The 26,539-nt window shown below is 38.6% G+C and overlaps 1 protein-coding gene across 1 annotated transcript in view; it reads left to right on the forward strand.

Annotated features, from left to right (window-relative positions):
* Positions 1-24,766, forward strand: part of LOC309881351 (phospholipid scramblase family member 5-like) — a gene marked incomplete at both ends in the record, with an annotated part of 91,987 nt that extends 67,221 nt beyond the window's left edge. Inside the window, 6 exons of the mRNA XM_082767214.1 lie at positions 16,276-16,427; positions 20,738-20,780; positions 21,597-21,817; positions 22,610-22,771; positions 23,600-23,761; positions 24,728-24,766. Coding sequence (XP_082623340.1) covers positions 16,276-16,427; positions 20,738-20,780; positions 21,597-21,817; positions 22,610-22,771; positions 23,600-23,761; positions 24,728-24,766 — 779 coding nt within the window. The remainder of the gene's footprint in view (positions 1-16,275; positions 16,428-20,737; positions 20,781-21,596; positions 21,818-22,609; positions 22,772-23,599; positions 23,762-24,727) is intronic.
* Positions 24,767-26,539: the final 1,773 nt, after the last annotated feature.

The raw sequence follows: 26,539 nt of genomic DNA on the forward strand, positions 1-26,539 counted from the left end.
TTAGAGCTGCCTTTTGAGCGCCTTGGACTTCAAGTCCTGTTTTCCCACTAATTACTTTTTGCCTGAAAATCAGAGTGCTGTGATAAGTCTTTTTGTTTACCGTGCTCTTGCCAAGCTCCTCTTTACACCAGTGTTGTAAGCTTTTGTAATAATCTACCTCAAAGGGAGGGCATATGGATCACAACAACTGCAAGTATTTGTTTTTAGATGTAAAAACCATGATACTCTAAAAATACAAGTTGCGAAGAAGTACAAGCAAAGCATTTGGTGGCAATACCTAAATCTGAGATGCTGTCAAATGTTGCCACCATAAAGCTGACCCAAACAGTCAGAAGAAAGTAAGAATATGACTTGGTTAGAAGACAGAGGGTGGATGAGATTAAAAATAAAATGAAATAAGATAAAATAAAATAAAATGGATTATGTGAATAATTAAGTCTACTTTTCTATGTACTTCCACAGCAAGTAAAATGAGAAAGTATAGATGGGAGAGTTCCACAGCCAACTATTAGAAGAGATTGTTTGGAGAAAGAGCTGTGGTGAAGTGACCTTTTTTTTTCTTTCTTTCTTATTGAGATGTTCCATTTTCCTTGAAGCTAATTTTAACTTTAAAACATCTGTGATTATTTTCTTTTTAAATCAAGTTGGGCCGTATGGGGAAGGGAGGCAGAGAAATGAGCCCAAAGGCTGTGAGGTGGGATCCCTCCCACTGCACAGGCTGCTGGTGGGCACAGTTCCAGCGGGAATCACTGATGGATGGCAGCAGAAGCTGCCTCACCATCTCTGTGACATATATGGAAGTGAAAGAATAAGAGTACAGCTTTTCAAAACCTTATTTTATGTTTCCTTCACATTTAGCAGTCCAATCTTGAATGCAAGTACCAGTTTTGTGTATTCCTTTTATGCTTTTGTTTCCTCTAACATCAGTCTGTCTCTCAGAAGTAATAATTTGAGTGTGGAAGAAAAAGTTGAGCTGATTACAGAGGATGCATATTCCCCATCCCCAGTAAAATAAACTAGGAATCCATGTAAATGAGGCATACAGTTTATAATGAATTGGGCTGATCGCGATGATGTGTTTGAGTGTCTCTCTCAAAGTTCATTAACTTAATGTAATATACAGTGGCAAGAATGATACCTATGATTACTCCAATTAAAATGATAGTTTTGTGCTTTTCTGCGCTGCAAGTTAGTGCTGTGAGAACGTGAAACACCTCATAAATGCTACCCAGCTGCAAAAGTAACAAAGTGAGTCTGCCAGCTTTTTCTAGCAGCTTTGGGAATAACAGGCATGGCAGTGGCTGGATTCTGTCATTGCTGACAACTGTCAGTTCACCAAGCATGGTAAAACCAAGGCACTACGTCTGTGATAACATTGCTCAATAATTCATTAAAATACACTAAGTAAAATGTGAAAACATGTACTTTTAAATTGAAATAAAAAATAAACAGAATTAAAAGCATGGTGTGTGGACACCACTACGAGGAGGCTGTAAGCAAGGCTCACCGTCCTGCTCAAAAGAAGTGCAAGATTAAAGCTGTGCTCTGTTTTGAGCTCACTGCTTATTAATAAAGAGTGGATGGTAACTGAAGAGATGAAGAGACTGTATTGTGTGACACCACAGAGCTCTGCATGTGTGATGTTCCTTCTGATGCCATAATAACCATTTGATTTCTGACCCTGAGGTGAATTTTGTATACTCATATGCATGAAGGAGGTGAAAGGATATTCACTGAGATATGCCCTTCTTTCCACACTGTGTTTTTAAATGTGACATAATTGAGGTATAAATAAAATAACAAAGAAAGCTTTTTCATATATACATTACTATTTCAAACTGCCAACAGTTGTCTTCCCACTTGCTGGTATTTTAGAGCCCTTAATTTTAAATGGCACAGCTTTCCTTTACCATCTCCTGTAAAATGCATTCAACAGAGAATGCAACTTAAGGGAAATCAGGTCTATAATCAGGTCCTAGGAACTTTGCTGGAGTTTCCGGCTCATTTCCTATTTGTTCTGTGACAATAAAGAATACAGAGCCCTAAAATTGGCCCTTAGCAATAGACGAGGCTGTATCCTTTCCCCAAAATTGAAATGAGGACCTTGTGCATGGTAGTTGCTTAAAGTGTCTGCCATTATGTGGAATGCCAAGATGCCATCCCCTGCTGTTTTCTATTCAGATGAATGGGAAACCTATGGATAAATTACCACTTGCAGCGTGTGATAGCGGACATTGTAAGCAGCTGTCACTATAGTTCTGTAATTATGCAAGTATTTTTCCAATATTATACAATTAGATGGCCCCATCTCTCTTTCTTTCTCTTGATAATGTTTTTGTAGGTGTCAAGAGCACTGAACTCTCTCCTTGTTCTATCAGTTACATCTCAGTGCAGTACAGCCAGCACTTTGCCGATGGTTCTGGAGCTGGCACTCTTCCTACACAAGAGGTTGTCTTCTGCTGCATTTACAGTACTATCTCACTCTTTTTTTTTCTTTTTCTTTTTTTTTTCCACTGTGAGATAGTGAAAATCATCTGTCAGTAAGCAGTCACACCTTACCTTTGTTAGGGATATCAGGCAGTGTTGGTTGTTAGAAAGATGCCGCTGGCTTGGAGCATTTGGTGGCCTAAATGTGATGTGGGAGATAGACCAAACAGTGGCAGTACCTCCTGCAAGACTCTGAGGGGACTTTGTACTACAAGGATGGGAGAGAAACTGGATGGTATGACACAAATCCAGCTTTCTTAAAAGTAAAAAATAGAGTTCAGTTCTCAGCTATTAGCAAATTGTTAGTTTGTTCCTCGAAGTTGTTCAGGAAGTTATGTTTTACTACAGAATGCTACCTCTTTCATTATCATCTCTTGTTCCTTTCCTTAGGATGCCTATAATTAATGGTGAGATCATGAATACTAAAAAAAATGCATTTTCCCAAAGATTGTTAGTAAGAGTGGCTATTTTTTTTAACTTTTTTTTTCCACCTTTATTGTCATTTTACAATTTAGTATTTTTGATTTTGCCCATTTATCATGCATGGTGTTTCTGCAAGTCTATTTGAACATCAAACTGTGGAGATCTGAGGCCACACAGCGTATCAAATCTCATCCTCAACAGGTGGTCTCCTTTCTGAAGGGGTCTAAATATTTATTGTTTAATCATCCTAAAAAATCTGCTGATTTCATTTTCATCCTATAGCTTTTAACCTAAAGAAACTCTGTTACATCAGAAGGGGATTTGTTCTTCGAGGCAATCAATCTTTTTCTATTAGACTAAAGTTTAAAATAATTTTAGATTCAACACCAAGGTTGCTAATTAGTGCCTGTTATTTTTATTTTTGTTTTACCTAAATTTGGGCTAAGTCACAATGAATATTTTATTTGAAAGGCTTCCTTCTTGCTGCCTTAAAGAAAATTCCCATAAACAAAAATTATGAGCCAATTTTGAAATTGCCTTTAATTCTGCTGTTTACAAGGTCCTCAAACCCTGTCTCTTCAGTAAGCATGCAAAGATTATTAAGCTGGGCTCCTGAAGCAGCTGTACCAATTAACACGTTAACCCTCTCCATGCATTGACATGGCACCTGGCTGTGTGCTATGCTAGTCAGCTCGAGTGCAGGCTCACAAGGGTTTTACTGAAACCACCGCTTTTACTGACCTGTGCTCGTGGTGAAAGTTGCACAGCCATATGAGAAGCGAACAGGGATACTGATGTTCTAAATCACTGCACTTATAGGGACAAACATGTACCTCTGCCCAAAGCCTCCTGGGCAGTTGCACCTACGGCATGTCCTGCAGTGTGCTCCTGGGACTTCTGCTGGCTGTGGTGGGTATCACAGGAGCCAGGAGGCTGGCTGCAGTATGGTGGCAAAACCAAATTAATGTGGCTGGGCATTGCAGAATGCAGGTTCTCCCACTTGTGTTTGATGTGCTGCACGAAGGCACAGGTGGATCAGGGCCATCCTGCTCTCTCCCATCACTGCTGCAGGTGCATTTCTTCTCAAGTCAACAGCAAGTGAGGGAACACTGTCATGCCGTCACATTATCTTTCTCATCTCTTTCCATAGGTTAATCCCTTGCTAACTTTGTAAATGTACTCAACAACTCATTTGGGGGGGGGGGCACATTACAGATTTATCTACATATTTCAGGGTATATAAATGGATCTAAAATAAGTTGCAGGTAATAAAACAGGATATGCAGTTTTTCTTTTGGATGCCTGGAAACATTGACAAGGCAGAGTTTGTAGAATATCATTTTCTGCCTTTATTTCTTGAGCTTTTGCAAATATAGGACTTTTGAGAGCCTGATGAATTTTGATAACAGAGCATCATTCTAAATTGATAAATGAGAAGTACGAACCATGGTAACATAATGCCCCCTATGGTTTGCAAGGGAGTATGTACAACAGCATTATGAGGAATATTCCCTACATACTTTCCTTCAGTTAAATCACAATTACATGTTATACTCCTCAGCTACAGAGGGAAAAATAGCTGGCTGGATTTTCTTAATAAAGAGGTCAGATGCTGCTAATTTAGATGCTCTGAATCTCCTCCTCCTTTTCGGAGATTCAAAGCAATTGGGATCAAAAATGTTTTTAAGTACTGTAATTGCAGAACCAGTAGCAGCTGGGTGAATACATTTATGTACTGGACTGGGGTCTGAAGGAGGAGGTCGCCTAAGGAAAGCCAAGCACCTGCCTCAGAGGGGAGAGGGTGCTCTGTAGTTTAGTAAACAGCCACTTGATGGCAACATTTTACCACGCATAAGTAAAGCCAGCATAATTTGACAGTAGAAACTATAAACCTGTAGGGAAAAACAAACAAACAAAAAACACAGGCAAACAACAACAAAAAGACTGTATGTTTCCTCGAGACCCAGTTAAAAAAAAAAAAAAACTCCATATATTAATTCAGCATTGTTTTCCCACAGCCTTTGCAAATAGTAGCTTTTTATCCACCACATCTTGTACATGCCATGACTGTAAGTACATTTATGTGTTCCCTCGTTAGAAGATTTCATTTAGCAAGTTAGTGTTTCCTTCAGCATGGCAACCCTTTTAAGCAGAAGAGGGCATAATATATTCTTAAGTTTGCAGAGTAGTAAGTTGCCTCAGCAGCAAGAGATACAGAAGATAATGAATAAATAATGATAGGACATTTTTCTGGTAAATTAGCTGTTTTCCATTCAGAGTTCTTTTCCTCTGGCTCCCCACATCCAGTCTAAATGCAAGTCTTCCCCCTTTGACCTCTCAGTTTCTTTGATTCCCTGGTCACAATAAGAGCAAAAGCAATGCTGCACTCGGGAGGGGAGCAGACATGTCAGATCTGTTGTGATCTGAAAGTATGGGCAAAGCCGTCCGACCTGTGAGAAACACGTACAACAGTCTGCCATGGAACTGTGAAGGCAATGAGCAGGGACAACCAGCTGATCCAAGACCTGCAGCTCATCAGTTCCCTTGGATGCCCACAAAGTTCCTTTTGAACCTTCCCAGAGTACAAATGAAACTGATCCTTGTACAGTGGTGAACCAGCAGCAACTGGGGTTCACCCACCAGTATCAATGGATGCACAGATACAATACAAACACAAACTGGCTAGTTCACATCCCCAGGGGGCTGAAGAGCATGTGTGTGGAAGTGGGTTATTCACGCAGGGTAGAAGTAATGTGGTTGCGGAGGTGAGATGTCTCCTAAACCCAAAGTTTTGGGATTATGTCATGGATCAGTTGGTGATTCCAGACTTAATTCTTATAATGGCATTCCTCTGTTGCAATAGCTACTGGAGACATCATGTTTGTTTCAAATATTTGTCTTTGCAATCTGGCGATTGGGTAGGAAAGAAAGATAAAGGACAAAGAAGGAATGACTTGTTCTGTTTTGCATTTTGTCAAAACATAATGAAAATTATTTTGGTCCTCTGCTTTTAAGTTGAAATTCAGGTAGCAAACTGTAGTCGGACTTATTTAGCAGTATGTATATTTAGAACTTAAATAAATAAATAAATAAATAAATGTCACCAATAGTCTATGTTATTAATCCTCTTGCTACCTCTCAGTTCCAGAGTGTGTCTGGAGTGGCGAGTGCCTCCTCTCCCTCCCTTCTCTTGCAACAGCCAGTTTATTTGTTGAACTGGGACTGAAAACACAATTCACTGCTAAATTTGCAATAACAATTACCATTAAGTGCATGGTAATTGTTATTCCAGCTACTGGTCCATGGCCATATATACAGTTAATATTTAAAATCCTCAAAAAGACTTATTCAGAAGGTTTGTGAAAAATGAGGCAGTTTTTCTTCCCATAATGTCCAGACCTCAAATGAGTTATGTTGTCAATGGGAGCTCAAGAGGTTATATAGTTTTCCGTAATCTATAAAGCTTCTTCAGAATCATGTCATTAGCTTTCCTGTGGTAACACACAGCAGAGCTAATAATGCAATTATGGTTCATGTAGTTAAACTGTGCTATTGATTTTTTTTTTTTTTTCCCAGGAAGCCTTCATTTCTAGCAATTCTAATCATCTTCATTGTACAGCTGTATGGTTTCCATGTTTCACTATGAGGGAAATAAAATTGCAAATAAATACCATATTTCCTAATGTCTCTGTAAATGCCAGATTTAGTAACCATTAACCAAGTGTTGGAGTCTATAAAATGTATAATTTTTTGTCTTAAAAAAAAAAATAGAAGAGACCATATTCATGTCTCAGTCACTAGAATAAACTGTTATGCTGGAGTAAATGAGAGCAGAATTTCATCCAATATTTGGTTAATTCTCATTTGCTGAAAGTATAATTCATTATATTTCCAGGTTGTGTTATCCAACTTTTCCAGTATCCACTGTATTTAAAATGTAAGTGTTAAAGTAAATTAGTATGGTTACCACATGAAAATGGCATGTGTAAAAAGTTGTCTTTTAAATTCCCATTCTTTGGAACAAATCTGGAGAGTGGAGTCTTTTACCAGATATGCAATAAATGTGAGACCTGGCACTTATAGAAATGTGTTTATTATTATTATTATTATTGTTGTTGTTGTTGTTGTTGTTGTTGTTATTATTATTTTAGAAAAGGAATGGTGCCATCTGTGCCAATCCCCACCATAGCAAAAATCTAATTCCTGAGAAATTGGAACCCTCATTCAAAACTACAGCAAGTAGTGAAGAAGTTCACTGCCTGCATGGTCTCTGTCTTCCATGTTTAAGGTTGCTACAGGAAGAGAAAACAACAATGATGAGCCTCTGAAAGGACTGCCCTGTTTTCTTGATGTAAATTTTGTCTGTGTTAACTATTATGTTTCTTCTTGAGTAAACTATCAAAGGCGTTACAAAACCTTTAGAAAAGAACAATGATAATAGGGTGTTAATCATTTTTTCTGAGGAAAGAACTCCTTTAATGTTCCTGGGACATGAATGTGTTGAAACTAAACACAAACAATGCTTGGTGTGAGGTGGCTGAGGAAAAACTCCAGATACAAGAGTAACCTGCGAACTAGGCTTCCTCAGGGGACCGCATGAAGATGGAAGGGAGCTGAAAATGCCATTACAAAAATAAAGTAAACATAGCTAAGGGCTTTAGCCATTCTTTCGAAAAGTTGTTTTCTGTTATAATGAACCCTCCATGCTCTGACTGCCTTCATGACTCTCAGTCATTCCCCTGTGTGCGGCAGCAGCACAGCAGCACCAGGTTGTCACTGGGGATCCCATGAAGGGGATGTAGGAACTGAGGCAGCTCAAGACAAACCCAAGGCAATTGAGACAGAGAAAGAGCAGGAACAACTTTAAGGGTCTGAGCACCTTGTTATGGGCATGGAGTTGTTTCTTCCACGATGGCTGGAAGAGAGGTGCAGTGACAGAACTAGCAGTTGTACTAGTGAAGTTCATGTGTTTTCCCTTATTTTTCAATTGCTCAACTTTTTCTACATGTTCTATTTATTAATGCTATTTTATTTTTTTTTCAGTAACTGTTGTTACTTTTGTTCTTCAGTAAAGTACAGAAAATATTCAACCTGTCAGTCTGAAATCTTTAAAGCCAAATTGTACATGCATATCTTCCTACTGGACTCTCACTCTGGTTTGCTTGCAGATGGTGCTAGGTCAAAGAAACAGGCTGTGTCTGTATAGGACAAGTGGTTCTGAAACAATGAGCATCAATTTCATCTATGTAGAAGTTTTCTTCTTAGCTTATTTTGCTATAGCTTATTTTGCTAACCTAAACCATTGCCAGCTTGCTAATATTTTCTTCTCTCTTCTTGTCTTACATAATGAGGAATCTGCAAAATGCTTGGTAATTATTTAAAGTACAAATCTGTCACTTCTGGCAACTCTAGAACAAATTCAAAAAATTTTCTGTGATTTTTCACCAGTGAATGAACTGTGATACAAGGAGAGATGAACAAGAAACAAATTTGGGGAAAAAAAAAAAAAGATTCTGCTCTCCAGATCTAGTGCTGCTTTGAGCAGACTAGAAAAATGTGACTTGACCAGTAGTGTATCAGCCAATTGGTGAGCACTGGATAGTTCAGGTAAACCAAGGTGCACAACACATTCTGAGAAGCTAGTGTTCCAGATATGTTCCTAGATTTTTACTTGACACAATGGGATGCTCATGAATTACGTGCTGTTTTACAGGTTTGTTGGAAAAACAGCAGTGCATAAGGATTTTTAAAAATCCATGTGTTATCCCATGGGTTGTCAGTTTTAATAGTAGTAAACAGTATGGAAAATAAAATTAGCTGGTATCCTCTAAGAATTATTTTTCTTGGTAAGCAAGCCACTGTCATCCCTTCAATAAGTAGCATGTAGCACAATAAATGCAAAAACAAAATGTTTTCAAATTTTAAAATATGTGGAATAGTTCTGCTATAGCACTGGGTAAAATTTCTAAATCTTGCTGCTAAATGGAGAAAACAAATTGGAATGAGATCTTAAATTCCTTTTATTTTACTTATTTTACGGGTTGAAAAGCTTTATTAGAATTAAGCTCATCATTATTCTTTCAGTATGCTAATTAATAGAGCAGGATCATGGATCTGTTAATTAAAATAAGATACCTCGGGGAAACTGAAATTAATTTTGATGTCCTAATAGAGTTGCCATTATGTCATTAAATCTCATGGTTTTCTTATCCATTTCTCTTCTCTCCCCTTCCCCCTCCCCCTAACATTTATTTAGTTTAGTTTATTTAGTTAGTTGGAAGTTGGAATTAGAATATTGAATAGTGACTTCCAAAAATGCAGAGGAGATCAACTGATAATTTTGATTTGACCTTCATGGGGCTGCCAGCACTGTTCACCTAATAAACACCTAATGTGCTCTAAAGGAGCACAAAACTGTTCACCTCTAGGTCACTGGGTCTGTGCTTCCAGAGGTTAATTTTTGAACAATCACTCCAGCTGCCTCCCGGAGTCATGAAGCAATGCTGGTTTGTATGACAAATGGAACTAGAAAACCCAACCATCAGGCAATCATCTTAATGACTGCCAAAATTTACTGCATCTTAATGAAATGTCTTTCCTGGCTGGAAAGTGTCATATGATGGCAATACTGTGGTCAGCTGGGGGTGGCTGTGTTAGTGATGTAGTTCAGTCAATGTTTTTAAGGCAAACTCCTGGTCATCGCTGCAAAAAAGCATCCAAAATATACACAGTGTTTTCTGATAACAACAGTTCTGATTTTACCTAATGAATTTTCAAAGCTAGTGAAGAAACTAAGAGTGATTAAGCTGTGGAAAATGCTGCATCTACTTTAAGACATATGGTATCTTTTCTCTATGGACCCACCTGGTTGACTGAGACTCTCTTCAGGAGGGACGTGTGTGTTTTGTCTCTGCGCTGTCTGAGACGATGATGTCATAGTCGGTGGACATGTTTCCTACAGGCTGCAGTACTCTGTGTAATATATACCCATTAACTGTAAGGTGATTGTGTCAGCTTATGACAAACATAGGGATAGATCTCTGCGTTTCTGGAGAAGAGGTGGTTATAGAAAAGAGTTGTCCGTTCTTTTACATCAAATACTTATAACGAGTGCAAGGAAAACAATTGTTGAAATATTAAATATAAGCAAATGGTTGGCTTGAAATGCACAGTGTCAGAACTACAATAGTGTAAATGCGTGGCAGTCTAATGAACTGAAAGCTTCTGAACATTTCTTATTAACATGGGATGTAGTATGAAAGCAACATTTTTTGTACAACAGAAACAATTACTTTGTGATAAATACCATATACACCTGTGCTAACTGCAGGACAGAAACAGGTGAATAATGATCTAAGGGGAACCTTTACCTGATCCAACGCCTCTTCTAGTAAAATCAAACACAAATAATTAGATATAAAGACATTAAAAGCTAAATATACTATATTTCCTTCTTGATAAGTAAATTTTAAAGAAAAAAATAGGAAGGTTTCTAGACATAAATTCCTCCAGCCAAGCAGTGCTTGCCTGATCTCAAAGACTCTGATTTTAATAGATCTACCAAGGTGCTAACTTGCAACTTCCAATGATTTGTTCATCAATCTTTATAAACTTTACAGAATGGGATGGAGCAAATCTATTTTTCAGTTAAAGGGAATGCACATACACTCACTCAGTTTTTGTTACACACAAATTATTAATACCTGCAAACATGTAAGGTGTCCAGCACCTTAATACAGAGTAAGGGAGCAGGCTCAATGTTAGTGTTCAGTCCTAGTAGCGAAGCAAATGTAGGCAGCGAGCCCTGAAGCCTTCAACAGGGGGCAAAGGTTCCCAGCTCACAAAGGTTCCCAGCTCAGTGTCTTGGCAGAATTTGGGTGCTGCAGTTCTAAGTCCTTAAAAGTTATCTAGAATTAGTTATATATAACTATTCGTCATAACTAATATATACATATATTATACTATATATATATACATAATTATACATATAATCATATATTATATTATATATATAGTATTATATATAATATATAATTGTATTACAATATTTTATATTATATATATTATATTATAACTATATATATAGTTATATTATATATAACTAGTAATTATAACTAATAGCTATATTTAATTCTTTAAATGTTCCTCCCTTGTTTGTAGTTTTTCTCTATGTATTTTTAAATAGCACCAAAGGATGCTTGCGTTTGTGGATAAATATGATTAAGTCTTCTGTTGCTCCAGTCCTTAGTGAGGCTGCCTTAAATCACAGCTGGAGCAGTTTTTGACCAATATGTGAGTACTTGATAAAAAGATAAATTGAGATTGAATAAACTATTAAATACATAATTTTAATTGTAAAGACCTATCTCAGTGCAAAACTTGTTCTCAATTCCTGCAGAAATCTCTTGATGTAATCTACTAAAATGATTGTTTCAGAAAAATAAAAATAAAAATTTAATAATAATAATAATAATAATAATAATAATAATAATAATAATAATAATAATAATAATAATAATGTGGTAAGAGGGGACATTGTGAAAGATATGGAAATTTGTAAAAGAAATGGAAAAACATAAAATGCACTTCGAGCCACACTTTGTATCTTTCTATTACCTGTTTACTGCAATTTTGTAAATAATGCCAGGAAATTAGTTCTTTGGGGCAGAACTGCTTCAGGGAAATGTTTATTTCATGAGCAGCAGAACAACAAAGCCTGGTCCCTGCCTGTGCATGGACCTGCCCATGGCACCACGGCGGCTCCAGCTTCTAGAAGGAGCCCATGCTCTGGAAGGAACCTCTGCAGCTGTGCTGGGGCAGCCCAGCCACCCTGCTGCCCTCCTGCCCGCTGCCTGGCACCGGGATCTGGCTGCAACTGGCTGCGGTGGGCAAAGCAGAGGGCTCCCTGGGCTGGGCTGGGCTGCCCCAGGCCCTTACAAGCACGGGTTGGGGATGGAAAGGACTAGCCAGAGAGCTGTTTGGAGTTCTCACAAAATGCTCTGCAAATGTTTGAAACCTATTCCTTCAGCATCTATCTCTAAGTGTGTGTTTTGTCTGTTTTAGGTACATTTTTCTTACTGCACCACACTTGCTTTATGTGTTGACAGAAGCTTTTTTTTTGTTGGTGGTGGTGATGGTGGTGGTTTGTTGGTTTTTTTTGGTTTTCTGGGAGGTGAAGCAAGTCTTTTTTCATTTTCAAAGCTGGGTTAGTGCTGTATCTGAGTTGCTTTTTGAAATTTTCGATCCATCGTTTTCAAAGTTATGTTTACGATATTTTCCCAGAGCTTTCCCTCTCCTTTTCTTCTTCAGAAATCTTGTTTAAGCTTTGTGTCTGCTCCCCAGGTTAGATCCTCACTCAGAAGAAGCATATCTTTGACAAGGAGAAAGGAAGCAAAAACTTTTAGTCATTCCTAATCTTTCTTTCCAGTGATGTCAAATTTCTTCCCAGTCTGGAGGGATTTATTTGGTGAGGCATTTTTCAGTAGCCAAATTCCTTTGTCAGTGGGCTGCCTTCTCCCTCCACGCCATGTTTCTAGGGGTGAGCCCAGCCAGGATCAGCTGGGTAGGGCTGCACTGCCCAGTGACTTCCCAAAAGTGCAATGACAAAATGCGGGGAGGTTTTGCACAGCCAGATTTTCACATGTTCCACTGGGAGACCTGTGGTATTTGAATTTACTAATACAGTCAATAAAAAATAGGTTCCGTGTTTGTTTATTATTATTATTATTATTTTATTTTTTAGGAAGGTTTTTCTGTATTCTTCCTTCATAGATTCTTCCTTGTCCGTATCTTCCTCAGCTGTACCCTCTGGACTTAAATCGGCTCGGATGTGCCCCTACAGACCATTTCAAACTGATAGGACCTGCAGTAACAGGATAGAAAATGGTCCCCAGCACCTCACCCTACTCCCCTGCACCCTCTGCTCAGGCTCTGCCATTTTTGCAGCCATGCATCATATCTGTCTGTGGCTCACAGGTGCGTGATCTCCATGACGACTTGGGCACTTGAGGTAGAAATATGAGCTGGTAAGTCAAGGTTACTTTCCATCCTCCTCCCTTCCGCTCAGTGCAATGCCGGTAATTACATGTGATACTTTTTGGACTGGGCTGTGCTCATATGGAGCAGAGCACAGACAGCGAGTTTTAATTCATCTATGCAGTTTGAACACCTCACAGGGATCAGCAGCGGAGCCCCACATGTCAAGGGGCTGTGGAGGGGCTGGCACAGGGTCCTTTCCTGGGGCTCAGTGACATCCCTTGCAGGGGACACTGATGCCCCACCAGTGGAGCACAGAGAGAAAGCCCAGGTAGCTCCCCCTGCTCTGAGTACCGGGTTTGCTGACTGAGGGCCAGCAGTAGGGAAATGCAGGTAATTAGCTCCTTTGTCCTTGCTGGATACCAGCAGAAACAGAAACATAAATATTGAATTATAAAGACAGAATGTATATAGTCATGGAATGTATACATACATTATAAAGTGGAATTTCAGGTCTAAAGCATTCAGTTACCCAGTGGGTACATTGAAGTTTTGTCTCTTTGTATGCACAAAACACTTCCTCTTTCCATTGGTGCAAATGACTTGAAATGAATAATGTTTTTCTTGTTTGTTAGCATCATCTCCCCCTGTAGTCCATCTACATGAAATGCAGTGTTCTGGAACATGAGAAAGGCAATACATTTCCTCCAGTTCTTTGTAAGCTGATACGAAGTAGACAGACACCTTCTGAAGTTTTGTGCATGCTGTGCTCTTTTTTTCTTTGCTGCAACAAGAAAAGTCTTTTCTTTTAACCTGGCTTACTTTGAAGAAGTAACTCAGGAAGCTTCATGGCCTCTCAAGGTAAGTGCATCTATAGTCTGTATTTTTAGATCATGTTTACAGAAAACTATAGTCTTGTTTCCAGCAATCAGCAGTCTGATGAAATGAGAGTTTCAGGCTAAAATCACAGCAGCCAAACTATGGTTGTTTTGGCTTCCTTTAATTTGTCAGCATTCAAGAGGTTCCTAAGGAGACTAAAATCTATACTGGAATGTTATTTGAATAATATATGTTACAAAATGTTAGTATCTGCATTCAGTCAGAAAATGGTGTGTTCGTGTGTTTGTTTTTAAACCTGTCAGTATAGGCTGTATGGAAAGACATGTATTGATCCAAGATTAAAACAGATTTTTGCACTATTCTTTCCTATTCCACTTTGAAAATACAAAATCTGCAAATGCTTTTCACTTTCAAAACTGCCCAGAGTAATATAGGAAAAATAAATATCTGAAGAAGAACTGAATTTAACCAGATTACTTCTATCTGGGTTCATTTTTGTCAGGTATTGTCTTTGAGCTGCAGCCCATTGGGTATTCAGGGCTACAGATAAACACTATATGATCAGATATATAGTAGTATGCTGATCTAACAAGCCATCAAAATTCATTTTTTCTATTCTGACAAATACTAAAACTAAGCAGAAAGATACAAATCTGTTTTTTCTTAATGTGAATGCAACCCCACAGAGGTCACCCTGGTGTGACGTATGGAGGCAGATGCTGGCCCAGGGAGATCCAGCTATGTCTGTGTGTTTGCCAAATGTTTACCACCCTCATTCCCCCCTACAACATACTTAAGACATTCAGCATTTTCAGTGCTTGAATTTATACAGCAGCAAACAGATTTAAGGGCATTGTTGTACTATTGGAATATATGTTTTTCTCTAAGGAGTATACATTTTGCTTATTTTAAGCCATATAAAAGAGATCTGGTTATGTGTATTTTAATGTATAGCTATTAACAGAAGCAACAATATATTCATGTTGTGTAAAATAGTGCTCGTAATGAAGGAAGTTGATAATATGCTTCTATAGGAGCCAGTAGCTCCCTACATTATGATTGTACAGAATGCTCACTGTATCATATAGTAACTTTTAAGTTCTCCCATACCGTAAATGAAATATCAAAGAACCACAAAAAAATAAATAAAAAATAGACAAAGCCTCAGAGTAGCTTAGGTTGTCATCAACATATTTACTGCTTGATTTTTGTATAGCTTAAAATTTGACAGGTAGAACTGCAATTTGTTGACTTTTTTCTCTTTATTATCCGAGAATAACACAAACACTCGGCCACTTCACAGCATTTCATGTAACAACAAGAGTTATGGCAGTAACAGAATCCTGTGAGGTAAAATGATGCAGAAGAGCATATAAAATATTTATCACCCAGTTATATATTTTTAAAAGCCAGCTACAAATTCAAAAGGGTTGCTTCTTCTTCCTGTGGCCTCAGACTTTGAAGGAAAGCAGTGGCTGCAAAGGCAAATTAAGATCAAAATATGATTAAACAATGAATCAGCCAAACTGGGTTCAAATAAAGCTAAAGGATCTCATTTAAACCCACACCTGCAAAATAGATCTTCAGACCTAGAGCCCAAATTCCTTCTGGACTTCAGGCCTTATTGTGCCCAAGTATTGTTATGCAGGAGATAAAAATGATCAGTCTGAAGACTGTTTTCTTGCTGAGGCACAGAGGCTCAGTTTAATACGAGGACTTTCAATGTACATGCTGAGAGCTTCAGCTGGCTCCTGCTTGTTCCAGCAGAGCTAGTGTTACTGAAGGCTGTGGAAAGATGCTGATAGTGAAACCAATGGGAGTGCAGAATCAAATGGCAAAGGAGCTTGCTGCATGGAGAGAGAAGATGCCTGTGTATACGAGCAGATGCATGCACAGAGGTGCCAGTAACAGTAAATGCCCACGTTACCTCCAGCAGCACTGGTCAGGGTAAACAGCATTGTGTCCTAAAGGAAGGGTTTGCAACAGCAGACGAGAAAATGCAGCTTACCGGTATCTGATCTCCTGTTAAGATTAATGAATAATGCACTGGAAGAAGCTGTAGACTTTTCATACCACAGCAGTAACATGTAGCATGGAGAATCTGAGATCCCTGGAAATTTTATCTCTAATTAAAGAGAAAACATGCATGCCCTTAAGATGCTGGAAGGGAAGCCAGCCCTGACAGGTAGCTGGGTGGACATCAGCACAGCGGCAGCAGTGCCAAGCAGCCCATGCTCAGGAGCCCACGGCCACCCCATGTGTGAGCACGGTTCAGCTCCAGCCTTGTCCCAGCATCTCTGAGTTTAGTTTTATCTGAAGGGGTCTCAGTTTGCATGCTCCAAGACAGCTTTGTAGGGTGAACTGGAGTGCTGGAAGTGAGGGAGCATCAGGAGATTAGCTTCAGACCCTTGCTCTTCATCTGAACTAAAATGCTGATGTAATTCCAGGCAGAATGTGACACTAATGTCCCAGTTTGGATCCGAGCAGCTAGCTGCTGTTTGACACTGCTCATTTCTGATTTTTTTTTTTAATTATTTTCTCCTCCTGCAGAATCTCAACAACAAACAACTGCAATCTTTAAGGATTACCTCCCTGGTTCTTCTGGCCTTCCTGAACAAGATAAGCCTGTTGAACCCTCAAGCCTCTGGAAGCAAACATCACATGCTCATAACTTGCCACCTGGTCTGGAGTATCTGAATCAGGTCCTGAATATTTTCAAATGCTAAAACTGTTCTGTTTTCATCATAGACTGATAAATTTGGGAGTGTTCTTTTTTTTTTTTTTTTTTTTTCTTGTGAAGAGGGAGTTGGAGAAGGGGAAGCTTTTTGGTTGTCTGATATTACTATGAAATAAGGAGCATAGGACTAATAAGCTCTTCCTTCATTGCTGCCATTCATTTTTATGGAAAACCATTTGTTGTGTGTACAGTTCTCCTTGCCCCCCAAACACAATTTTCCTCTCTCTAAGACTCGCTTTTTCCTGATCATAACTTTTATCCCTCTCATTGTCCTGCCCAGATTCCTTCCAGCTCCTTAAGAGCTCACTTCCAGGGAAACCACTGCCAACCTCCGTCTGACCTCAAAACTAGTCTGGTTGATGAAAACAAGCAGTGTGCTGAAGGAACTGTCACATTCCATCCTTTTGGGAACATGCAGGGCTTCTGAGCAAATTCCTTGTGCCCACCAGGACAGTGCCCTCAAGGTTAGAGGGAGGGTCCTGGGAAAGCCATATCCCAAGGGGATGACATGGTGACTGAAAGCCTGAGCAGCTGCAGACCCACGCCCACTCTGTTTTGGGCTGTGGGGCAGGAAAGGGCTAATGCCAAAGACAGAGAATTGCATGGAAATGGAAGCTAAGGTCACAGGCAGGGGAGGGAAAGGGAAAGGGAATGGTAAAAACATCTTAATCCTGGTGCTAAGTGTGCACCTGTTCAGCTTGTCCTGTGAAACCACACAGCCCCTGGAGCTCAGATCAGTGGAGGTCTGCAGCTCCATAGCTTCAGCAGGTCAGCTCCAAAAGTTTCATCTATTCCTGATTTTTTTTTGGAAGTCCACCCCTGGCTACTGCTTTGACACTGTCTCCAGTTTGCATTTCACAAATGGCCAGATCCTGTCACTCTTACATACATCGAATAACACTTCATGCATCCCAGCTGGTATGTCAGAGGAAAGAATCAGGCCCACAGTGTAGTCAGATGATGGTGATACACACACTTCTGTTGTATTTGTGTTTAGGTAGTGCTGAGAAATGTTTGTTTCACTTGAGGGCTCTACTTCAAATATGCTTGTCTGTAGCTTGGTTTAGAAACAGAAATTGAATGCATTTTATATTTGAAACCTAAGCCACTTAGATAGCTAATGAAACCAGGAGACCCTTCAGAAATCATCTTCGATGTGGTGTTATGATTTTCATTTCATGGTGCCTGTGCACAAAATGATATGTGTTGTCAATTACAGAAGTGTTTGTTCACAGACTGTCGAGCTCCATTTTTTAGTCAAAAAGTGATTGTGATAGTAAATACTTGCCAAATTACATATTCAGTCTTCTGCATGAACATGAATTACACCTCAGCTTTAGCCATACAATGTGGGCAAGCAAATTCTATTTCTCCATTTTATAGAAGCTTTACATCTGACACAAAGACAAAAGAGCAAGGAGCTGTCAGAACTATAACTAGAACTCAAGACTTCATTCATGCTTGTTCTCAACCCAATAACCATGTGCCTGTGCTGCAGCCCTTCCTAATTATTCTCAATTTGCTCTGCTGTCTGAAGAGAGTAAAAAGGGTGTGCAATGCTGAGCCAGCCTGGCTTCCTGACACAACCTTTCTTGCCCCCGAGCAACCCACTGCAAGTTTTCTGTTAAGGATTTTCATTGTGTAAGAAAAAAAAAATACACCTGCTTGCTGGAGAGTGGCTGTAGAGTGTTAAGCAATCTTTACCGAGGTTCAGCTTCTCCAAGGTCAGGTCTGGCTGTTAATGTGGTCCGACAGCATCCCCTGGACTAAGGGCTAGGGGACAGTAACAAAAAAAATAGCGATTGCACCTCTTTGTGTTGCACTGAAGATTTCTGCTCACCAGGATTTTTGTTACTGATTCAAGCTTTGAATCCAATCTGCTGGAATAAGGGAGGTCCAAGGATGACTTGTGGGTCCATGTCTGCTGTGTCACTGCCTGTGATGCTGCATTTGTGAGAGGATGCAGTCAGCCTGGCCCTCACTGTCGCCCCTGCTGGCCAGGGAAGCTGTGGAAGAACTCTCCCTTCTCCCTCATTCTATGGATTCTACTTTTCTAGATGACTTTTTTTTTTTTTCTAAGTAATCCAGTCTTCTGCTCCCTTGTATTTAGATCTATTTAGAGATTCAAACATCCCCTCCTCTGATTTATTGGCGTATACCACACCTAGTGTTTCCATGCGTTGCAGAATGTTTTGGTGCAGGATGATGCTCATACTTGCTGTGAGATCCCCACAGTCTTATACAAAACAGGAACTCAGGTGTTGGGAACTGGCACAAAGGGCATGGACATGAGTCCATGGAACAATTGTTCGATCTGAGCTTGCTTTAAGCAACCAGGAGTAGGCCTCAGCAAATCCCATGGCCTGCTGTAGCTGAGCAAACCAAGCTACCAGGGCAACTATGAGAAGTTCCCACTACAGTGTTCCCACGTTGCCCAGTTGAGGAATTCAGAAAAATATTGTTACCAGCAGCTGGCTTCAAGGACAAGGTCTACGTGACTGCTAATCACAAGGGGGTTGTTTTCTTGTAGTTGTTTGTCTGAGTGCTTTTGACCAATAATCTTGTGTGAAACACTGTCCGCCCCTGTTAAGTTCACTATAGAAGTTAGGCTATTCGGGCAATAAAATGGAGCATGATCTGACTCTACTGGTGTCTGTCGTGCTTTTGGCCGTGCTTCCTCTACACTCAGGGGCCAAGCATGTAGTGATGGGTGAGAGGAAAAGAAAATATCTGTCCTGTTAAAGCTGGAAAGAAGTATTTCCCTCTGGAAATACACACCTGAAGCCAGCCATGCTGTGGAGCAATGCACTTGGCTGTTCAAAGCTCTTCGGAGACTGACAAAGTAACGCTTCTGCCCTGGTACACTGATACCATGCTTTCTGTAATTACCATGAAAGTGACACCCTAAACACTTTTCTACAAGACAGGTTACCCAAAAACCATGATTAACTTCCAGATCACAGCCATAGTTCTTGGAATTGTGCAGTGTCCAACCCAAAGGTCATTCCTTTGCCCAGAGCAGGAATAGATGGAAGAGACCTGAGATGCATTTTCCAAGAAGATCAATGTTGTGTTGTGCCACTATCCAGGCTTAACCAATTTTGTAAGAAGTTTCCTTGTTTAGATTTTGTTAGACTGATCAGATGTAAATTTAATACTGACAAAACTGAATTCTGACAATTAGCTGTGTATAAGGAATTTAAACACATCTGAGCTCAAGAGGACCGAGAGCCATGTAAACCAAAGGGCTTTGGATGCTTTCAAATGCAGTGCAGAATTCTCTTAATCCACAAGTGTCCTAATAAAAGATGCATCAGAATGGCTGCCTTGCAGAAACAAGGCAAAACAAACAAGCCTAACAAGTGGTACTGCTGTGTTGTCTAAATATTGCCTCTGCCTGGGACACAACAAACTAATACACAGAGCAAAATCACTCAAAGCTTTTAACAATACAGGCTCATTATTTTTCTTTTCCCTTTGAAAATCTATCTGGAGGAAAGTAATACATATTAAAATCAATACTAAAATATTAAAATAGCTCTGCCATCTTTAACCTGTTTATTCATTTTTCATCAGCAGAGCTCTGTACTAACTTCCCATGAGCTCTAAGGTTTCTCATATCTCATGAAATCTAAATGACAAACAGCAAATATTCTTGGGAGAAGATTTTTAAGTCCAAATATTTTTTATTATTTCTGGCATGTGCATTCCAGAGATTAACAAAAGGGATACAGAAGTTTCTCTCTTACAAGTTTTTCTTTGCTGCCTGCACTAGCTGCAGGAGATGACTGGAATTGATAAATGGCTGCAACAGTTGGAATGTGTACCAGGTAAGATTTGTCAATTGTAAAATATACAAATGCCAGAGAACTGCAACATGCTGGTCTCAGAAGTCCATCACGTGCTTTTTGACTTCAGCTGTGAGTAATGGCAAAACCCTGTGTCAGCTGTCTGATACCTACCAGGGTTTTGAGTAGAAGGAACTAGCAATGCCTAACATGTCAGGTAAAACATGCACAAAAAGTCACATAAAACTGGAAGGTGGGCTGAAATCAAGGTAGACTGAAATTAAGGTTTTGTAAGACTGGTGATTGTTTTCTAAGCCAGAGTATGGCAGAGGTACAATAAGCACAGAAAAGCTGTGTGTCATGGCAAAGAGTTTTTCTCCTGCATTTTCACGGATGAGGACAGTTTCAGACAGTGAAGTGTAGGCTCTTCCAGCACTCACTACCTTGTTTTTTGTTGTTTTTTTTTTGTTGTTTTGATTTTAAACAGCTGGACCGGATAATTATTCATCAGCAGGTGGAGCTCCTTGAAGGTATTGTGCAGTACTTATCATGCTCTAATGGTGCTGGTACACAGGTATCTCCAGAGGGTTTTCAAGTCTTCTCCCCATCTTGCTGGAGTCATTGCAAAGTCTTCTGCTGACCTTGCGTCAGGTCTCTACTGTGGTGGTAGTACAGTGAAATGAGGAAAGAAGGATCAGAAAGAGCCTCTGCCTCAGCCCTAAAACCCCTCTCTCAGTTATTAAAGATGAATTTTTTCCATAGATTGGAAGGATGGTTGTTGTCCTTAACAGCAATTAACATATGACAAGTGAATAGAGAAAGAAAGGTCAGAAAAAAAAAAAAAATGAAGCATAATTTTATTTACATAGTTCCTCAAAATTTCAAAGTTTCAAGTTCTGCAAGTAAACCATTTTTTAAATGCATTTCTCCCTCTTGAAATGTTTGTGGCCTGATTCTTGGGTACCTCCCTGAGTGCAAGTTGTCACTGAAGTGGGATGGCCTCATATCATTATTCTTCACAGGTTAAAAAGAAGAAGCCAAAAACAAAACTCAGGACATGAATTCTGTTTTGTGATCTATACTTCAGTGTACAGCAAACCAAAGTCTTTGAACTAAATGTTCTTTCAAAATACAGAGCTGCCATTATTATATCATTATTATTGTACTTTGTGTAATTTCAAAACATTTTTTATACAGTCTCTGTTCATAGATTTTAGAATATATAAGGCAGAGAAGACTGAAGCTGTAAACTTGTATGCAAAGCTGAATTTGGTGAGTCTTGGCAGAGGCTACCTCTAATTCTAACATTACAGTACAGTAACACCTGACTTGTTTTGCTTTATTAGCCATACTTGGCACAGAAACCTGCAGCAAGTATGAGATAAAAAACCATTTGGGACAAAGAGTTTACTTTGCAGTGGAAGAAAACGGTTGCTTTGATCGTAACTTGTGTTCGCCTATAAGGTCTTTCACCATAAGGATTGCTGATAACTCAGGCCAAGAAGTGATTACAGTGAATAGACCCTTGAGATGCAGCAGCTGCTGGTTCCCCTGCTTCCTGCAAGAGGTGAGTGCTGCCTAATTGCCTTTTGTCCGAGCATATCACTGCATGTGCTCAGCATTAATTAAGCTTTGTGCAACTTCAGTGAGGATGGCAGGAAGGAATTCCCAGCCCCATCCCAGCCCCGGGCTGTGCGGAGAGCAGCTTCTGTTCTCACTTCTGCATGTGTCCAGGCAATATTACAAGTGAGAGGAGAATAAAAACCTTATACTGGCTACTGGGCTATGTTCTTACTTCCTTTAAAGACCATTCTTACAAAAAGGCCTTAATTTAGAAGCAATTATTGCAGAAAAAAAAAAAAAAAGCTTCTTTGAGCGAAAAATACAGAATCAGATTTTTTTCATTCCATTTTTGTCTTCTTCTCATGCATCTTTCTTATTTTATGAAAATGTTTTATAGCATGACTCACCTACCTATTTTATTGGTGCTGCATCAGGATTTTAGAAAAAAAGGTCCTCGGGTAGCACAATTACTTCATGAAAAAGCCTGTAGGATACTCGCTGATTATAATACTTTTGCATTACATTGCGCATTACTTTTCTCAAATCTTACATTGATGTTAGCTTCTAGTGCAGCTTTTGAGGTTTGCATTGTTCACTGTATATAAAAACATATATATATACATATATATAAACACCATTAGACAGCCATTAGATATCCAGTTCATGATTCGGTAAAATTATACATAATTACGTTCAGTAAATAAATATTTTGCAGTTATCTAAATGATACAGTATTATGGAAAAATACACTAATATAAGACCAGTTTATAAGATTTTGCTTTGTTTTGTTTGATAGCTAGAAGTGCAGTCCCCCCCAGGTACAATAGCTGGGTATGTTGTACAGAACTGGGACCCTTTTCTGCCTAAGTTTACTATACAGAATGAAAGCAAAGAAGATGTTCTAAAAATAATTGGCCCATATGCAACCTGTGGCTGTTTTGAAGATGTTGAGTTTGAGGTATGTTACTTACGAGTGGTAAGAATTTTAAAGTTACTGCTTTGAATGAATTTCTCACTTGAAAATCCTATTATTCTACCCTTAAAAATATTAAAAACGCTAAAATAATTTGGGAACATAATTACAATGACTTGCATTGCAGTTCCTGACTTCTACGTGCAGATTCCTGCAGGTGTTTTCTGAACAGGAGTGACAATTCTGCATCCATTTAACATCATTTGTCAGGAGAAAAGTAATTCTGAAGAGCTGTTGAAATATTTAGAGGGAGATTTATGAGATGAGAGGGAGAATGGGAGATGATTGAAGAAACCATGGACAGAGGTTTCTGATGTGAACAAAGCTCTTTCTCTTAGTTAAAGATTCATAAGAGTTCTGTGTTCTTCAGAAGAGTTCAGTAGGGATTGTCCCAAATTTCAGTATAGTCTGAGAAACATGAAGATGGCTGCACAATCAAGAACATATCTGTTAGTTGTGGGGGACAGTGGTCCACAGCAGTGATACTACTGTGACTTGGAGCACATCAGAAACACAAAATGGGGGAAAAAAATCTGTTATGAAAGAAGAATTGGTATAAATTTTCACAATTACCTTCATCCACTTTTCCATCAAAGAAGATGCTGATGTCTCCAAATGTTTAAGAGAGACCCTTTGTTGAGTGCCATTCCTAAAAGTAAATCTGACACTAATAGAGTATTTCAATGACAAGAACAGCCTGGCAACTATGGCATACTCTGCGTACTGGGGCAGTCATTAATTCTGTTAGGATATAATCAGTGCGTATTAGATTTCTTTACTTTTTTTTTTTTTCCCTATCTTTCATTGGTGCAGGTAAAAGTTCTCAATGAAATGTCAACCATTGGCAAAATTTCCAAGTACTGGTCTGGATTTGTAAACAATGTTTTTACCAACACTGCCAACTTTGGGATCCAGGTCCCAGTAGATCTTGATGTGAAAATCAAGGCAGTGATGATTGGTGCATGTTTTCTCATTGTAAGTATGAAAAATCAAGAGGTAGTTTCATGGAGCTGGGCAGCTTGTGGGAACAAAGGGGCCCTTGCTGTCAGCTGTGATCCTACAAAGGCATACATGCAGTGAAAAGTCAAACCACTGCCTGGAGGATAGCAGTTCACTGGAAAGCTTTTATTTATTTATTTATTTTTCATTCCATTTTTAGTTTTTCTATTTTTGTAATATTTTGTTCACTAAACTTTTAAAATAGTATTCTGTGTGTAGTTCAATATCTTGCATGACAGGATCGAATATCAAATGTAGCAAACTTCCCCAAGCTTCTTATCTGCTGTGTTTGTATGATCCATAACAAAGGTTATGGTAGCTCTGGTGGTAATTTAAAACACTGAGCCCAGTTCTTATGTTCCAGGGCAAAACCAACCATCTAAAAATTAACTGTTCAAACCTGGTCCCCAGCTGGGACTCCTTGGTGGGGAGGGAGGCAGCTGTCGCTTCAATAACTCTGTTGAGTGTTTTGCATGTATAATATTCAAGTCATATGATTTCTCCTAAAAATAAAAAAAAATCTCTTGTGAAATTAATTGTAAGAAAAGAATTACATATGAAAAAGAGAATACTGTTATTTTCTTAATGCCTGCTGCTTTTGTCAACTTTAACATGTTAAGAGAAGCATGCAATGGTATCAGTCACCTTCAGTATATACATCAGAAAACACAAAAGGACAAAATTATGTAAATTATTCACTAGAAAGTCTTTGCTTTAAAACAGCAACAGCTGATATTTAGTTTTTATTAGGTTAGAAATGTAACTTGTGGTACTTAAGATTTTTGGATTGTCCTCTGAAACTCTGGTTGCTCAGTGGCAAAACAATGTAAGTTGATTGACTGACCTAGTTACTTTATGTAATAAAAGCCTACAGATATGACTTTTCATATTAATTGTTGTATTTTTGTACCTTCCTTACATTCACAGTTTGTTTATTTGTAGGACTTAATGTTCTTTGAAAACTCTCTGGATGGATTATAACAGGATGACAGAAACAATAAAATATGCAGAATGTGTTTCAGTAAGTAAAAATGAACATAAATTGATCTTCTTGCTTTGAAGACTTATATGTTAGATACTTTCTAATTCTTTTTCATTTTCTTCCAGAAATCCCTTGAGCTTTGGACATGATTTTGAACTGCACAAATCCTTGTTCCATATAGGAAAAGAAAGGGAGCTAATGATGCTGTTTATTAAAATATTTCTCATGTAAATAATAATTTTGTCATGTATGCATTGTAGCTAAACATATACTTTTCCCACAGAGCACTGTTGCTTTGGAACAGTGCTATTCTGTTCTTTCCCTTTTGATGTTTCTGCATGGGAAATCATGAAAGATTAGATGAAGACTTGCAGCATCACTCATGAAAGTCTATGTTTAAAGAACCCTTTGATGCTCTGTGAGTTATGCTACCAGTTACTAACCACATGAAGGTGTGTTGTTGCTTTTTCATAATTTTAGAAGTAATTTTCTGATTTGTAATTTAATTAATATCAGCAAACTGAGTTTGAGAGCAACAAATATAAAGACATCACCCAATGTGAACTTCAAGATGGTACCTATTTAAGTAAGTTGAAAAAAAAAAAAAAAGAGAAATGATGTTTGCTAGTAATTTAATTTTATGGCAAAGATTTATTTAATGAGCAGCACCCAGAAATTAGTCTTCCAACACTAGAGTGGGGAACAAAAATTTCATTCAGAAAATCTGGATTTTCACTGCCTATACTGAAGGCAGGAAATAAGGTTTGAGAGAGAGTCATCCCCTGTGTGCTAGAGGTGCACAAACCACTTAACATTTGAACTATTTGATTCTGAAGGAATCAGAAGGATTCCTTCAGATTCTGAAGTCTGAAAGATTCTTGTTCCCATGAACAAAAGTCTTTTTTTTTTTTTTTTTTTTTTTTTTGTCCTCTTCATAATATCTGGTGGTAGATAGTTTCTCATTCAGCCTTACCTGAGGCCACTCTAGAGCAAAATGCCTTCCAGGGACAGAATTATTCTTTCCCTTTGGCAAAGGACTATACAACAGCAGCTTTTTCTATTTCAGGTAAGTTTTATATAGCTGTTCATTCCTGCAGTCACACCTCATAATATTGTTCCTAATCATTCACACCAACAGGCTTTTACTAATACAGGCATCCTGTCTAGGAACATCCATGATACACATAAAATATACACAGAAACATTTTTGTTGCAAAGTATTTGCTGTGCAAGGTTGCTTATGTCTCTCTTAAAAAATACAATGAGTCCTTCAAGAAGCAGAACAACACCATAAAATACTGATGGTAAAACCAAATGCTGTCATAATCACCAGTCAGGTTCACAAGGAGAAGATTTTACAAATCCCCTGGAATGCAGGATTTTGTAGCATGAACTGGTAATTCAATTCTTGTAAATAACCAAACACACCAACGGAAGGGAGAGGAGATGATGAATTATTCATAAAAATGAAACAGAGCTAAATTTATCAGGTGATTAATTCTCAACAAATATTTAGACTAATTTTAATTTAACGTTCATGGATATGAATTCAAACACAGTGAAGCCAGGAAGCAGCAACTAAAATTCCCATAGCGAAATTAGCTCAGGAACGCTTATAGATTTAAACAGTATGTTTTAGATTATATACCAGACTTGGGTATTTATACAGAATTACATATGTCTTGAAAATAATTGTGGTTAACAAGCTCTGACAATCATCATTATTTGTTAACCGTTTTGTTACCAGCTCTCACTATAATTCCTAGCAGCAC

The sequence above is a fragment of the Aythya marila genome (assembly GCF_965140915.1).
Source record: "Aythya marila genome assembly, chromosome: 9".
NCBI lineage: Eukaryota > Metazoa > Chordata > Aves > Anseriformes > Anatidae > Aythya > Aythya marila.